The 17877-nt window shown below is 34.5% G+C and overlaps 2 protein-coding genes across 2 annotated transcripts; one reads left to right on the top strand and one right to left on the bottom strand.

Moving 5' to 3' along the window:
• Positions 1-2223: 2223 nt before the first annotated feature.
• LOC110101832 lies at positions 2224-8950 on the top strand. Its single transcript, XM_020829898.2, has 3 exons — positions 2224-2431; positions 4139-4260; positions 8430-8950. The coding sequence occupies exons 1-3, from the start codon at positions 2263-2265 to the stop codon at positions 8748-8750; spliced, it is 612 nt and encodes a 203-aa protein (XP_020685557.2). The 5' UTR covers positions 2224-2262; the 3' UTR covers positions 8751-8950.
• Positions 8951-10355: 1405 nt separating this feature from the next.
• LOC110101837 (transmembrane protein 87A) lies at positions 10356-16977 on the bottom strand. The gene is made up of 5 exons (XM_020829906.2): positions 16631-16977; positions 13453-14383; positions 13244-13339; positions 12669-12805; positions 10356-10826 (listed from the first exon to the last, which is right to left on the bottom strand). Exons 1-5 carry the CDS (start codon positions 16855-16857, stop codon positions 10652-10654), a joined length of 1566 nt encoding a protein of 521 aa, XP_020685565.1. The 5' UTR covers positions 16858-16977; the 3' UTR covers positions 10356-10651.
• Positions 16978-17877: the final 900 nt, after the last annotated feature.

Here is a 17877-nt window from a genome sequence, read left to right as displayed (position 1 = left end):
AGTAATTGAAACATACATTATTAAATTTAATATTGTATGTTTTCAAATTATTTTTTATTTAAAATGCAATGAAATTATATTAATTTTCAAAATATGTAAAACATTAATGCTTTTAGCAAAAAAAAGAAAGTCTCAAACAATAAAATCTAGGGAGATTTACATACATACCACTTAATACTATGCTATTTACATATTTAACATCTAAAACTTTAATATTACATACATGCCACCCATAGTTCATTTTCATATCAAATATGAGTGGTAGAAATGAAATATATGAGTGGTAGGAAAGAAATGTAAGTGGTATATTTGATATTAAAATAATATATGGTGGTATTCATGTAATATTAAAGTTTTAGGTGTTAGATATGTAAATAACATAGTATTAAGTGGTATGTAGGTAAATCTCCCAATAAAAATATTTAAATTAAAAGTCCGTTTTAGAAATCAATAAAAAAGCTATCCCAAACGAACCTAACTTTTCTACAGAAGCTATACCGTAGTTTCTCAGAGTTATCACGATTTTATTTTTGAATGCTTTTTGAAAAGTCATGGCAGACGATTAATTGGAGGATTAGGTTAGAAAATATTATTATTATTAAAAAAAAACATACAATTTCAAAAAGTGGCACTCTCAGCGATTGTGGAACAATTATTAGGTCCGGTGACCGGACGTCGCTCTAAGTGCGGTCACCACTGAGATCGCGCCACGTGCTCTTACTCTTTACCGCGCTGCCCGACGACTTGACCCGGACCGGAACCCGGGAATGCTATGTTCGTGTATTGCTAGGTATTGCTTGACAATAACGAGAAATACCGCTCTGTGAAGACCAATATCGAGCAATACTGAGTTTTTCTAGAAAAACTCGGTATTGCTCAGTATTTGTCTTCACATAATGGTATTTCTCATTATTGTCGAGCAAAATCGACAAATACCTAGCAATACCGGGTTGTCATGTATTTAAAAAACGCACGTGCGACATACCCACTATTAGTCGGGTCGGGTCCGTGGTTTTGTGCTTGCTACGTGGCGCGATCTCAGTGCCGGCCGAACGTAGCTCTACGTCCGTTCACCGGACCAAATAACAGCCGACGATAGGTGGCGGTAGCAAGTGTGGCAATTGTGGATGGTAGCAGGTGGTGGTGATTTTGGATGGCAACAAGCAGCGCCAAAAAAGCCTGCTTATAATGAAAATGATTTTTGCTTAAAATCAGATAAGTTTATTTTACCTAAAAATGGTTTACATTATATCCTTTTATTTTATTATGCATATATTTTCCTCTAATCAAATACCAATAAATTCAAAAGCTATATTAAAAAAAAAAAATTTACACCCACTTTACTTCAAACCAAACCAACCTTGAAAAAAATAAATTTTTTGGACTCAATCATTATTGTAAATCATCCAAAAGGTCAAAAACCTTGGTTGTAAGGCCAAAAATGGAGAAATTACTAGATGCATAGTCTGGACATAGCTTTTATCTGGACTCCAATCAAAGCATGGTAGGTCAATCTATACATAACGCTTGTACAATTTATACACAAATTATATAAAAATTATATACAAATTATGTAAGGCTGACTTGATCTGATTGGAGTCTGGATGCAGTCCGCTGCACATAATAAATTATACTAAAATGACCGCAGGCTGCCTGGGCAAGGGGGTGCAAATGAGTCGAGTCGAGTCGAGCTCGAGTTAGGAATTATTTGAGTCGAGCTCAATTGTCAAATACCGTGCTCGAGCTCAAGCTCAAACTCGAGTCAAGCTCAAAAGTCCAACTCGAGCTCGACTTGACAAGGGAAAACAAGCTCGTCGAGCGGCAATTTGAGCCGTCTTCGCCAGCGTCAGTTGTCGGCGTCCATCACCAGCGTCAGTCCTCGTCGCCAGCATCAGTCGCAATTTCATCTTCCCGGAAAAGATCCTCGCGTTTCATTTTCCCAAGTACGTGATTTCGCTCCACCAGCCACGCATTCCACGAGCTGCTCGACGAGCTCGCATTCGTAAGCTGTCGAGCTTGAAATCATGTTTAAGCTTGAATCGCAAGCTAATTCGTGAGTCGGCTTGAGTCAGTTGCACCCCTAACTTGGGCATCTAAGTGTAAGAAATATAATAAAAAGAATTTGGGGTCTCTTTTATCCGCACTTATAAAAAAATAATAATAAATATAAAAATAAATAAATAAAACAAAAATATAAGGGAAAAAAAAGGAACTTTTAGTGAATTATTATTATATATATATATTGATTGATTAAAATAGGATATGTTACTGCTAAGCTGGGAACCTGAGAAAGCCCCAATGAGTTCATTGAGGAAGGCATCGGATATTGCAGCTCTGTTGCATCTGAAGCCGCATCCAGATGGAGGTTTCTATTCAGAAACCCTAAGAGACTCTTCCATAATCCTCAACAAGTCTCAGCTTCCTCCAAAATGTAAAAATCCACAATCTTTTCTACTTAGCCCTTTGGTTTATATTTCTGCGGCATTTATGTTTTGCGAGGTTTAGGGTTTTCATTGCACTTTGCAGGTTGATTGGCGATTTTGAAACTCTTTACTGTTATAACTTCCTTTGGGCTTTGTTTCTGCTGTATTATGTCCATTTTACTTCCAGTTATACATGGCTGTTGGATAACTTTTCTTTTTCATTTCTATGAGGAGAATGATCGTTATCTTTATATTTTTTTCTATCATTTTATATGATCTTCATATAATGATAATGTTTTAGTAATTTTATTATGTTTTGTCAATTCACTAATCAGGTTTTAAAAAAAACGATCGGACAGTATATAAAGTTTAGCTGATCCTATGGATTTCTTCAATCAAAACTATTATAAATTCTCTAAATTTCACCAACAGGTTTTATGTTTAATACCGATTCATTTGAAAGATTCTAAAATTGATAATTGATTTTGTGTCATCATTCAATCTAAAGCATTCATTGAGAATTTTTTAATCCATTCAATTGATGATCTAATTATTATAGAAATTATTGAAGCTATGTATGTTGGAGATTTTGCATAAAATGTGTAGGATTGTGTCAACCATGTTTTGAATGTCCTCTATGAATACTATGTATATCCAGCATGCATGCTTAATATGCCGGATTAGGCACATGAACGCCATTTCAAACTGAAGCTAACAGATGAAGAGACCTTCCATACTTTCACAAAGATTAGGGGCTCTTGAGCTAATTTAGTAGGTTAGGGCTCTTGAGCTAATTTAGATATTCTTCTTAATTGACATAATTCCACTTGAGTTACTGCATTATAAAACTTTGGAGAATTCACATCATATTGCAAAATTTTTCTTTATTTATATGTATATATAACACCTAAATATTTATATTTAGGTACATAATATTCAAATCCATAGCACATAAAAAAATCCACTAATATTAATTTAATGTAAAACTCACATTTTAATACATATGCTTTTCTTTGATTTAGGTTTAAAACTGATATAGAAGTAAATATAAAGATTTGGATATTAGGTATAAATACATTAAAATTTTGTGAGACATATACAAATCCCCCTAAAACTTTTTTGCAATTGAATCTAGGTGTGTAAGTGAGCTTAGTTAGCTTGAGCTTAGCTCTTTGATGCACTCATTAACTAGGCTTGATGACCCGCAAGCTGAGCTCAAGCTTGAGTTTGAGTTGCTTAATGCATAAGTGCATAACTCATTAAGCGAGCTCATTTATATATGTTGCTTAATGCTCTATCTATCAGACTAGCTCATTTATATTAGATATTTTTTAATAAAATAAAAAATGTTAATAAACTATCTCCTCTTTTCTTCTGGAGCTCGACAAGCTACCTGTCAATCTCAAGGACATCAACAAACTAGAAGTTGAGCTTCATTTATGAGCTCGACCCGAGCTAGGGCTCGAGTGTGAACTCACTTAAACTTGGCATCAATTGTTTACACCCTCATCTGAGAATAAATTTAGACACTTTATAGCTAGCAAGCAATCTTGCATGATGTGCACAAAGAGACCAACTTTAGATGTATTGGGAATTGAAATCTTTCCCTACAAACAAACAAATAACAAAAAGTTGTGTGTTTCTTGATTAAGAGTAGGTCAATTTGTTTCTTTCTTTCTAAAACAGTATGTACTACTCTTTTGGATCATTTGTAGACAAGGTGGATCGCCCTATTAGTTCAGCAATCTTCTTCTTACTGCCATCTGGAAGCAAATCATTCCTCCACCGTCTCCCTTGTGCAGAAACCTTCCACTTTTACATGGGCGAACCTCACACGGTATGAACATTTTCTTAACCTCTCATTTGTTACTTCGCTTTGATAAAAATTCTACTTTCTTAAATTTGTGTTCCTATGAACAATGGCTGTATATCATTCGCTACTATATCATAAAAAATAATTTTTTATTCACATGACACATGGCAAAGTATTTATCACATAGTAACTACACTTCTAGTTCTTTATTTGCAAAATAAGAGACCACTGGAAGCCACTGTAGTTTGTTGAAATTGGCCGAGTGAGTTCTAAGTAGTCTATAACAGCAGAACCTGCCCACGTGCTATCAGGAGGAAATACCCATATGCACATCACGTCAGTCCTCTCCAAAACCTCATAACAAACCAATGCAATCATCGCCACACATCATCACATCACACTTGTATTTACTATCTATATATGCCAATGTATTTAGGAAGTAAAGTGTAATGAATACATACATAATTCCGCAAACAACTCTTTGTATTCTTCTCTGTTACAGCTTATGCATTTCTTCTGTCTAGTTGGCTAGTGAGTTCATCCTACAATGGCAAGAAAATGATATCTCTCTACAAAGTACTGGCCTTTTCTATTTCTAGATGCATTGCTTAAGGTAGATCATTGTTGGGAATGAGGAGTAAACACTACAATGATAAAACAAGCAAGAAAGTAAAATAACGGAAAAATAAAAGACACCAGTATTTAACGTGGAAAAACCCAAAATAGGGGAAAAAATCACAAAGCCACACCACACCAAGAAATTCACTATGAAAATTGAGAGAAATAAGTACAAATCTCTCTTCTCTCTCCTTGCTTCTCTTCTCACTTGGGCCGTTCTTTATATCTACAATCACAAAATACAAGAGAAAGTCAAGTTTAATAATCTTAAGGGATGCAACCCTTCAGAAAAACGAGAAAGAAAATCATCCAGTCCATCTAGCAGTGTTGCAGAGCCAGTTTGGGGCGTTGCAACGCTCAAACTTTTGTCTTGATCTGCTACAACGTCATATCTAGACTGTTGCAGTGCTCCGCTCTCTATCGCTCAACGTTGGGGCGCTCGGGTGTGCAACACCGGGGCACTTGAGTGCACAGCTCCAGGGCGCTCGAGTACACAACCCGGAGCGTTGCATGAAAAAAAAAATTGGGTGCTTTCCTGCACCCCCCGGCAAGAACGACCAACTTAAGGTTCGAGGCAATAGAACAACCCGATTGATGAACACAATTAGATTCCACACATAATAATCATTTAGTTGTCTTTTGAAAAAATAAATCACAAGAGCCAAAGCAAGGATTAAAAACAATAGAAAAATTGAAATATGAGACAAAAATTTACATGATGTAATGAAATTGACTCACATACATCAATGGTTACACAGAAAATATTCCCCTTATAATTAAGAAGGGCTGCTCAATTTTCTCTTACCTATTTTTCTAGATATTGGGAAAAGATAATAAAGGATCAAGCCACACAGTAAGAGATTTGGAGAAGATATAAAGTAATGTTGAGTTATAATTTTTGCATATGATGTTTTCTGGCACCACCAAACTTATCACAGCGACTACTGCACTTGTCTACAACACCATGATTCCACTGCACTGAGTAGTTAACCATGGCCACAAATGAAAGAGCCAATTGTTTGTTTCCTTTCTTTTTCTTATTTTCTCTCTCCTCTCTCTCTCTCTCTTGTTTTCTTTCTCTTTCTTTTTCTCTCTTATATCCTAATCTCTTTCGTTCGATATATTTTTCCCCAACAAACTTCAGGCAGTGATAGACTTCCAACAAATTCTGGCATGGTAAAACCTAATGAAACTGGCTCTTTTAAGCATCCTATTTATAGGAGTTTAGCAGTTCAAAATTTAAAACAAATAATCATATTCAAATTCAAATTTGAACCTAATTCATAACAAAATTTGAACTTAATCTTATCCAAAAAGATGATTCATATTATTTCATATTTATCAATAATAGTATTATATCTTTTTCTATCTTATAGAACAAAAATTTGGGCACCACAAAATTAACTCTATCTCTATGCAACTCCTAAAATAGTCAAACAGATATTTATTAAAGCCCTATAAGCCTTAGGGCTACAGTTTATAGATATTCCACCTCATTCATCTTGGCTTGTGGATTATGGTGCATATGATTTGTTCTTGGGGTGAAGATCTAATTCTGGGGTTAATATATGCTACTTGAATTTCATAATTTTCTTAAAAAACATAATTATTTTTTACAGTCATCCGGAATATGAGCGTGTGACTTGTTATAATTGATCCTATTGATAATACAGAGAATGGACCTGTCATCTCTATCAAGATGATTCTACCTCGTCAGATATTTATTCTAGTCTCTGGAGCACGGACTATATAGAATAATTCTAGTCTCTGGAGCACGGACTATATAGAATAGATCAAGAAAAGAAATATTTGAACTATGATTCATACCTAGAAAGAGAGAGAAGGCGCGGAGCGTTGAAGGAGCAAGAAAGATCGACCTTTCTTTCGCCTGAATTATCACATTTCAGTTTCCCATCTAGGCTCTCCTACATGAGATTTCTTGAAAAAAAGAATAGAATGAGCTTTTGGTGTGTCTCTTTTCAAATAGTTTTTACTCAGAAAACCTTTGAGTTTAGCTTTGGTTTTCTTAAATCATCGTGGTTTTAGTATGATGTCCCTATATGCCTCGATAAAATTTGTGTTGCTAAACATAAATAATCTTCACCTACTTACTATATATTTGAATTTTATTGCTTGAATCTTTTGTTCTACTTAAACTCCATGTTGAATCATTGGGCAGTTTATTTAATTAATATATTATATTATCATATTTGAACTTTGACTCCCATTATTATCGTTGTGTCATATGCGTCCTAACTATCATGATATGCATACAATTGGTTGTCTATTTTGTTCATCTACCATCTCATGAACACTCCAAATTCTTTGCTCAATCTATTAAATGTGTATTTATTGGTTATGCTACTTATAAAGATTATATTTGTGATAATCTATAGTCCAAAATATTTTAATTCTCTCTTCATGTTTTGTATTCTTTGAACATCTATTTTTTCCCCAAATCATGTCGACTCTTTTTCCAAAGATATACTGTTCTTATTAATATTGATGAATTAAATTTTAATATTTACCAATTCAATTTGAATTCGAGTGTGAAATAAACCCTCCATTTTATCACTTCCTAAGCTAAACTTGTCATTTGAGCCAATGAAAATGGATTCGACAACTAAGCCACTAGCTGGAATTCATTCTCTACTCCTAGACGAAATTCCAAAATCTCTCATACTCCAATTTGGTATGGCTTTCACACTATAGGAGCTCTTGAGGATAACCAAACATAGGATATTTTGATTATCTTCCTAATGGTAAATCTATTATCTGGAAATAGGCTTACACAAACAAGCTTTGCTCTAATGGTACTCCAGATCACTATACGACACATTTATTTAATGGTAATAAACAGGAATTTGGGATTGAATTTGAAGACATTTTTGGAACTGTGGCAACTATAATATAAATGATTATCTCAGTCAGGGCCGGATCAATTTATTTTTACAGGGTGGATAAAATTTTAATTAATTAGACAACAACAATAATAATAACAAAAATAAAATAAAATAAAATATAATAATTACATCAAATAGTAATAATAACAATTTTAAACCAACATAATACTATCAAATTTATAAGAGAAATTTTTTATCATTTATCTTTCAATTACATATTTATCTTCAAATTTGTATAGAAATTACATCATTCTAACTTTATTGTCGAGCGACCTCTAGAATGTGACTGAGAAGAAGACGGCTGCGAAGCGGCGACGGCTTCGCAGCCGTCTTGAACATCGGATGTGCGAATAGTGAAAGCGGCTGCAAAGTGTGAACTTGCAAGATGGGTAACGAATCTTAGGATGATAATATTATGGCAAAAAAGTTCTTTTGGGAGGGAGCAAAACATAAAAAATGCTCCTGCTAGTACATTGTTTATTTTTTTGAGGGTCTGGCATTTGCCCACCCTGACATCAAGGGGGATCCGGCCATGATATCAGTTACTATTTCATTTGGGTGTGACTCCATCAAAATTTTTTATTAAAATGCTCATTATTCTAAAGCACATACTTCTACCAGCTTTCTATTCTCTTTCCACAAATAATTCCACTCATTTTTGACAACAAACAGGTATTTGAACTCCATGATAACGGTCAAATTAAGCTGACAATTCTCAGTCATGATTTAGAAGCTGGCCATAAGCTACAGTACACTGTTCCACCTAATGTGTGGTTCTGCTCTTTCCCTACACTGGACGTTCAATCTTTCTCTTCTGATGGTAGCGTTGTAGTGAAGGCTCCATACAGAGATCCTGAACTGTATTATTCTCTGGTTGGTGTCACCTGTGCCCCTGCTTTCCAGTTTGAAGATTCAGAAACTGCTACTTTTGATGACATGATTACTATTGCCCCAAAGGCAAATTCTTTTCTTAAATACCTTATCCGGCCCTGAACATTTCATGCAGGTGAGAGCTTTATAAGTTTTGTTTTTTTGCTGAAGTGAAGTTGATTCAGCTTAAGTTATTGGATGAAAGTTACTCGCTTTTTTATTGGAGAAGAATAAGAGGGTTTCATAGAGCTTGTTTGCAGATTTGAATAACTGTTGTGATAATTTAGTTACCCATCAAATTCTTAGCAAGCAGTTTTCCAACTTGTTCAGCTACGTTTTGTCTACATATTTGGGTTTCGTTTGGGATGATTTTAGACCACAGTTTTATTTTGCTTCCAAGAAAATTTTTATCGAAAATTAGTTTTACAAAGTAGTAAGAAAGTAGTTCCAAACGAAGTCTTATTATTATAAAGAGAATCCAAAAATTATAATACTTGAATACACTAAATTATTATTAACTATCCAATACAAAGAGAAATATTAAAGAGAATTCAAAAATATGTAATTGTCAGGTCGAACCCCGTCAGGGGGTGCTGCTCTGTTGGACCCTAGACATATATGCAAAGTGTACAACGATCAATGATATGAACAAATAGGGGTCGAGCCAAATTCCAGGCAACTCCAATATGCATTTTGTAGAAATTAAATGATTAATCAATTACATCATTTTGATTTTTTTTTCAAACAAATAATTCATACTTCAACCTAATTTTTGTTTAAGAATAATTTTCGTTATATAAAATGTTTATGATATTTTTAAAATGTATTATGTATTCAAGTACAAAGAATCAATAGTCACTAAAATTATATATATATAAAAGTTGTCCTCCCCTGAAAATTAAGGCTAATTTCACCCTGCTTAACAGTATTGCAATGTTTACGAGTAGCTTGGCCAGATTTTTTGGTTTTATAAGTTAGTTTAGAGTAGCTTGGCCAGATTTTTTTTGTTTTATATGTTAATTTCTCAGGTTCTTTATTCTCTAATTGTAAATTCTTTATTAATGTTGCTTCAAATAAAGCTGGAAAGACGATTAACTCTTATAACATATTAACGAAATTTAAATTTATTGAGCCACAAAATTTTAGCTAAGCTCAATCTCATATATTATACAACTACGATCTTATACTTAGCTCTTTTAAGTTCGATGAGTTACTCAATTAACGTAAACATGTATTTAAAAATTAATTTCAAATTAACATTATAAAATATATTCAACACTTTTTATTCTTCTATACTCCCATTATAAGTAAAAAACATTTAAAAAATAAAAATTTTAATTTAAAGTTAAAAAAATCAATCTCAACAATTGAGTTAAACTTAAGCTTAAAATTTTTTATATGAGTCCAATTCAAGCTCAGTAAATAAGCTCAAATCACGCTCAAACTCGAGTTCGAACTCAGTAAGAATTCAACATTAAACTCAACAAATTCAGCTCAATCAGTCAGCATATACTCAACTCGACTCGTTTACACCTTTAAATCCAAATTTCTAAGCCAAAGCTTCAAAACTGAATAGATTACTTGTACTGGTCAAGATAGGTGTGGAATTAACAATCCAAAACTTTAAATGAATCAAAATAGAGTCAAATTTGGGCAGGTGCCAGCTGCAACTATAAATAGAATAGGCCAACCACCATAAATGTGTAGTAGATTTGTGCAAATTGAGCATATATTTCTCCATAAAAGAGGGAAAAGGATCATAAATCATTCCACTATATGTAAAAAAAAAACTTCTTACTCTGCAAATATAGTGACTGATTACTACAATGACAAATCTTCTGCTATGCATATGGAGATAGAATGAGAAAGGGAACTGATTAAATGGGGGAGTAAAACTAAGAGAATAAATAAATTAAGCATTCTCTTTGTAAAGAGTAAATGCCACTGCACAGCTAACAGACCCTGCCGATTTCTCGTTTAAGTCGCTAATATTATCATTATTATTATTACTATTACTATTACTATTACTCCCGCTTGTCTTCTTCGATGTCTCCATTGTTAGAGACTTTTAAAGCTGCTTTGTTTTCTGGTGAGAGAGAAGCAGTCTGGCTGTCCTTGGAAGGGAAAGGCCCAGGTTTTATCAAAGAAAAGGTTTCCTCTCTATCAAATTCTTCGCTTGCATCAGCAGAGTAAGCATATCTGATTAAGAAAAGAGAAGAAAAGGTAAATTAAATGGATAATTATGTTTATGATCAGGGGAAAGTATAGTTAATGGAAGATTCTTCAATGAATAAGTTTCCTCTCTATCAAATTCTGCGCTTGCATCAGCAGAGTAAGCATGGCTGACAAAGAAGAAGTACATTACATAACTAATTATGTTTAGACCATCCGCAACCGAACGCTAGACAGGCCTATGCCGTCCGCCAAACGATTCAACTGAAGGCCAATTTGCCTGCTAATTTCTGGGAGTGAACAGTGTTACAGTGCGATGCCACTGTTCACACACACTATTTTGGAGTATATAAATAAAGTATGATAAATAATATAAAATAGAGTATGAGAAAGAATATACACATAATATTCTTTTTTTTGTGTTAGAAAATAGAGTTCGGTTGAAGACGAGTTACTGCATTTTGGAGTATTACCGTATTTTGGAGTGAAAAATGAGTTTTTCGGTTGGAGATGGCCTTAGTGATGAGGGGAAAAGAAACTCAATTGAAGATTCTTCTCAAATGAGATCAAATGTCTTTAATTCTCATGGAAGCCACACTGAAATATGAGGAGCAAATACTGTCATGAGCAGCGAACTTATAAAACCATTTACCCAAGGAGAGGCTTTGTAACCTCATGCAAAATCTTTTTTAAGTGTAGGAGTACGCACACACAAGCTGCAGGGTCAGCTAGGGGAATTTATGTGGGTTTTTTAGATTATTAATTTCTAGAAAAAGGTTGAATTATAAATTCAAAAAGCTTTGGAAATCAAATTTAATTAATCATATGCTATCCATATCTATTCACCTAAGGATGAAGTCTACAAATCAAGGTTTTAAAGCATATAATTTGATATATTTAGTTGAATAAAAACGATTCTTCCAAATTTTAATCTTGTCTGTACAAGTTGAAAATATTTTTCTTTCGAGTGATATAAGATTGCTATCTAATATTGGGGAAGTAACCTCGTTGTATTGGCATGGAAGCAAGATTTTGAAATTTTTTCATGACCTAATTTTCTTCTACATACTTTGTTATTATCTTGTTAATGTTCCCATTTTTATTCAAATTTGGTCTTCCGATGACCCGGTTTGGAAAGTAGAGGTGTTAGATTTGACTTCTGTTAAGAAAGATAGAGGTAAACCTAAAAAGATTTAGTTAGAAAATATTAGAAATGATCTTTCTTTATTAGATTTAAACAAGAATTCGACTTTTAACATGGCAAAATGGAGAAAAATGATTCATGTAGCCAACCCCACGTAGTAGGACAAAGACTTGATATTGTTGTTGTTGTTGTCGTCGTCACTATTGGGATTCTTATTGTTGTGATCAAATTACAAGCACTTGTTGATCAAATTACATAAGTTGCAACTAGCCTAAAATAAGCCAATACTAAACTCGGAATGTACAAACGAGTATTATATTTCAATCTTCCATGAATACATTCCAAGCATGGTCCATTGAAAAGTGTTCAATTTGGAAAAGATCAAAATGGTGTTTCAGCTGTAATAAGAAACTAGCATATTGGTTGTATATCTTGAGAAGACGGTGTTGTACAAGACATACAACAATTTATCTCGCACATAGAAAGTACTAGACGAAGTCTTTGTTTGGGATAACTTTTTTCCTGCTTCTAAAAATAGCTTTTTAGTAGAAAATTTTAAAATTTTTGAACTAAAAAGCTGCTTTAAGAAGTAGTAAAAAAGCCATTCCAAATGAAGTCAAAGTATGCAAGAACAAAGCAGTCGTAAATCTTGAGAAGTGTTTTCCGAGAAAACGCATAGCATTAAAATATATATCATGAAAAGCTTATCATAACTGAAGGCTCACCTCATTGAATTCTGAGACGGTGCCCACAGAATACATATCACACAGAGAAGAGAAAAGGTAAGGACCTGCCAAAAAGCAGGAATTATCCATGCCCTCTGCCATCGCTCATTGTACACATCAGTTGACTTGAAATAAAGCTGCATGAAGAAAAGCAATTGATGTTAGTCCAAAAGTAATGCAATTGGGAGCAGCTATATCAAATGAAGGAACTGATAAACAGTTTTCTCAAGACATAGAAAAGAATAGTCTCAAATACCACCATAGAATGTGAAATATTAACAAAGAACTCAGCTTCAAGATTCCATTTGCATTGCACGTTCACAAACCATAAAAAGGTTTTAACAAATTTTTAACTAATAATCACCAAACATGCTTTAGGCAAGCCAGTGATCCAAAAACCTGACACAGTAATCTATTTTGGCTTCGTTTGGGATGGCTTTCTTACTGCTTCTTAAAACAGTTTTTTAGTATAAAAATTTTAATTTTTGTACTAAAAAATTGCTTTAAGAAATAATAAAAAAGCCGCCCCAAATGAAGCCTTCATCTGTGAAAAGCATGCAGTTAATGAATTTTACCTCGTAGCCAATCCAACCAACAGATACAATAACAGTTACGGCCAATGTATTTGTGAATTTTCTGTAGATGTCTAGCTTAGCCATCAATCTTCTAGCCTGTAACAGGGAAGCAACAGAAGTAAAATTCCAACCACTTACAGCACTGTGGATGTTGCATGTGGATGTTGCCATGCCAAATGCACTATAATTCAGTATAGAAGAATCTATACCTGGAGCTTCTCTAGTGTCTTGGAGAGAGAGGTGAATATCCAGAGGATGAAGAAAGCATCCAACATAGCAACCGGAAGAACTAAAAACAGTCTAGCATTTCCAGAGAGATCACTTACAGCACCAAGATTCTCTACGGATTCAAGAACCTCAGAAGCTAGAAAAAAAGTTGCCCCAAGCATCTTTACCTTTGATGAAAGACCACCTAATGTCGGCCTTACAACACCATAGCCCATAGAAACAAGAAGTATGATCAGCCGCGCAATAGTTCTTTTAATAGTGCCAAAGGTTACAGCCCAAAACGTGATCCCCATGGGGCGAACTCCAGTTTTATTGAACTCAGCATATTCTAAATACCATAATGCCATTTCAAACATGCCTAAAGCAATAACAGCTGTTATGCAGTTTTGAAGTGGAAGAACCTCTCTCCAGAACCTTGCGTACTGAGAGAACCAAAAGATTCCGAGTATCACAAAGGCAAGAGAGATTATTCCATAGAAATTCATAAGTGGAGCCATCCTCCCAGGTAGATAACCGGAGGGATTTTTCCAAACAGTCTTGCCTTCAATGACCAGTCCTTTAAGTGAAGGATCACAAAAAATGAAATATACATTATACATCCCAGTTTTTGTAATTGATATTGTTTTAGATGGTAAAGTTGCAACTACATCCTTTCCTGTGAAATAAGCAGAGAATATTTGGGGCCAGTCAGGGTTCTGGGCAGAGGGACGATAAATGAGATTGCCTTGAGTGCAAACGCCTAATTTTGCAAGATCTGCCGTGCAGCAAATAGCTTTCTGACCACCATAGGCAGATCCACCAATAGTTTCACGATCTTCCACTTCAAATACAATGGCTTGAACCTTTACTGAGTCCGTTTCTTTACTCGATGCAGCAGCTTCCTCTGGCCTTTGCAATGTGATCTTCTCAAATCTGTGACATCAACAAATTTAATGATGTGAGTGTTATCAATTTCATTTTTGTCAAAAAGTTCATTTTGGTCTACAAAGTTCTTAAATGAAAAGCAATGATAGGCTTGAAGTGTAAAGGTTCACTGTATAACGCATAAATAGACAAGCCATATGTACTTCAAAATGTTCAAATGCTCCACACAGTAAATTGAACAAAAGGAGAAAATTACGCCCTCGCGTGAAGCCTGTCACCAAACATACACAAAATCATCTACACATCAATCACTTCAAAAAAAAACCTTATAAGACAAGTTATCTCAGTTTCATCTACACCCATTAGGCTTTGGCAGATTCTTCAAAAGCCAGCAAGGAGGCTTCCACGTAGCTGGGAAATTAAGCTGCAGTTAAAGCCACATATGCAGAAAAAGCAGCCTCCTCGACTGCATCCAACCAAGTTAAGTGCACTTCACAATATTCACCACTATTGCACAAGTAACTCGTGGCAAGATGGTTCATGACAAAGATCTCTTTCCACTAAATATGGGCGGCATGGGTGGACTTCACCATGAAACAGAACACCGCCAACAGACATTCTTTTTCACATAGCTATATATCAATTTATTGGTTTCTCAAATAGTATCATACATTGAGGTTTAACTCAGACTACATGTGCAAGGAACGATTAGCGCAGAATATAGTTATTCAAGAGAAATAATAATAATAAGTTTATTGTGGGCTCTAAATGTCCTCACCAGCTTTGTATATATATAAGACAATTGTTATCTGAGTTGATTTTTCATAAGATGGATTAAATAATAGATAAAGAAACACTGAAAGATTTCTCCCTCAAAAAGTACTTTATATTTTTAGTTTAAGGCTTCCCAAAGGTACAAATCATCATAGTTAATTACCCCTCTCAATCATGACAAAAGTACTTTCAAATAAAGCTAATCTATAGTTTTTATAATGCTTTGTTTTGATGGCAACAACTTGGATTGGGTATAGATTGGGTATAGAAAGATACATCGCTATTGGCGCAAAACAAAAGGTTGAAGAATGAAAAAAAAAAAATTTACAACACGTGGCCAATTACAGTTAATATACAGTAATTAGGACGCATGGCCAATACACAGTTTTTTATATTACTCTGTATTAACTCTATATATAAAATGTATTATATACACAGTCAATATACATCACACAATAAATGCACAGTAATACAAAAACTATATATTGGTCATGTGTCCATATTTGATTGGAGTCCGGACACAACTCTACATCCGGACTCCGTACGTAATAATTTCTCCCTCAAGAGAGCTTTATCATAGGTACTCATCCAAAAGATTGGGGGAGATGCGTTGAAATTCATCACTAGTCATGTGATGGTGGATGACCTCTGCATCAATCAAATTAGCATTGCTCGACTGAAAGATCAGATGTAATCTCATCTAATAAAATATGCTTAAAAACTAGGACTATGCTAAGATTGATGACAAAACTAGAACTCGTGCTACTGGCGTATATAAAAACCTACAATCATAGATATAAATGTTGAAAAGTGTGATGCTCTAAATAATCTGTGGTATTAACTCCTCAACATTAAAGATAGGACTGATATTCAGGTTAGCAAGCAAATCAGTAATATAATCTGGAGACAAATAGAGACTGTTATTTAGGGATTCATTGTCTTCGATCATAGATCAATCTAATACAATTTTCACCCTAAACTGCCCACCCAACCCTCGCCCCCTGCATCTAGCTGTTCCCTCGTAGTTGTAGCTCTAGAGCCCATTATGTTTTAATCAAACCATGCTAACGCAAAATAAGCTGCTGATTTTAGTGAATCTTTCTCTAAGCTACTCTGGTCGGATCAGTCTCCATCAGTATAACAAAAATCATGCTAGCTCCTCTCAATTGTATTAAACTTCGGTATTTTCAGTTGTCCTCCCAGCATTGCTCTTTGAAGAATTAAAAAACATTTCTCAGGTATTTTTAAGCAGCAAGCCTGAGATTTTCACCAAAAGACTCAAGTAAATATTGGAGTAACAAGTAAATATTGGAGTAAATTGGCTTATAGAGACAGATCGAGTCACTAAGATCCACCCACATTCCCCGCCCGCAGATTTCACAAGTCATGCTAGCCACCCCATCAAAATACACTAACATCGACAAACCTAAATCCCCAACTCTTCGACGCAACAAAACCGAGACAAATATCTAAATGTACAGCATTAGATCTGAGAGATGTTAGAACGGGACGAGACATTACCGGATGAAAGAATCTCCACTCGCAGCAGCGGCGGAGGCATTGGGGTTGGGAAGGGATGAATAGAGTCCCTCACTCCCGCCGTGCAGGACGAATGCGTTGCCCTTGCTCATAAACTTCTCCCCCTTATAATCATGAACGGAAGCAACGGCTGGGTGGACAACGAACAGGAAGAAGAAGATGAGCAAAAGAGGAGGCGAAGGAGATGAGAGATTGAAATTCTTCGACATTGGATCACGGGAGAGCTCCCACTCTTTCTTTCACAAAGAGAGGGAAAGAAAGCGCCGACAGAGCTGGATCTGATGAGAATTATTTAAGATAATAAGCTGCCAGAGACTCGAAGGCCGAGGATTGGAGAAGACTTATTAAGGAGAAAATTCTTCTTTGTTTACGCTCACTAATTGAGATTCGAGATATTAATTATATTATGATATTATCTACATGCATATAAATAATAAATCTTATTAAAGTTATTTATTTTAATCTTTATTAAAAAAACTAATTTTTAAGCGTCTAAATTTTTTTATTTCATAACTCATAAATTATTTCTCAATAACACTGAATTATTGATGATACCATTAAACTATTACTTATAATAGTATATAAATCTAATTATATTATTTAATATTTTAGTTTTATTTATTTTTTTAATTGAATTATATAATTTAATAATTTAGTTTTATTAAATGATAACATGTTTTATGTGAAATTAAGGGTGTATTTGTGGTGAAATTATTATGTGCGGATAACGATGCCGTCCGGAGGCAAATTAAAATGCGTCATGTCACTCGTTTACTGTGTACCAGGTGATGTAGTGCGTTTTGAATCGCCTCCGGACTATCCGGTGTCTGATAACAGAGAGCGAAGAAGCAGCGACGGGAAAGAAGGAAATAAAGCTTTCTTCTTTTTTTTTTTGGACATTTAGGTCATTTAAGGCAAACTCATACACACAACGCATACACAAAGACTCGAACCCAAAACCTCTTAGTTGGAAGCATAAGCTCTCAACCAACAAGCCAAGGTGAGCTGTGTGAAATAAAGCTTTCTTATTAATGAACATTGGATACATGGTTCTATATATAGAGAAAGACATAGCTAATGAACAGTAAGGATTACACGATAAAATCTAACGGTACAGAAAATACATATTAGTTAATACTTTCCACCAAAATCAATGAAAAAGTAGTAGTCAAATGAAAATGTAATTACTATCTAAAAAGCAAAGTAGCAAGAAAGATGTCATGAAAATC

This window comes from Dendrobium catenatum, unplaced genomic scaffold (genome assembly GCF_001605985.2).
Source record: "Dendrobium catenatum unplaced genomic scaffold, ASM160598v2 fragScaff_scaffold_1226, whole genome shotgun sequence".
Lineage (NCBI taxonomy): Eukaryota > Viridiplantae > Streptophyta > Magnoliopsida > Asparagales > Orchidaceae > Dendrobium > Dendrobium catenatum.
This window is presented reverse-complemented; position numbering and strand designations above follow the sequence as displayed.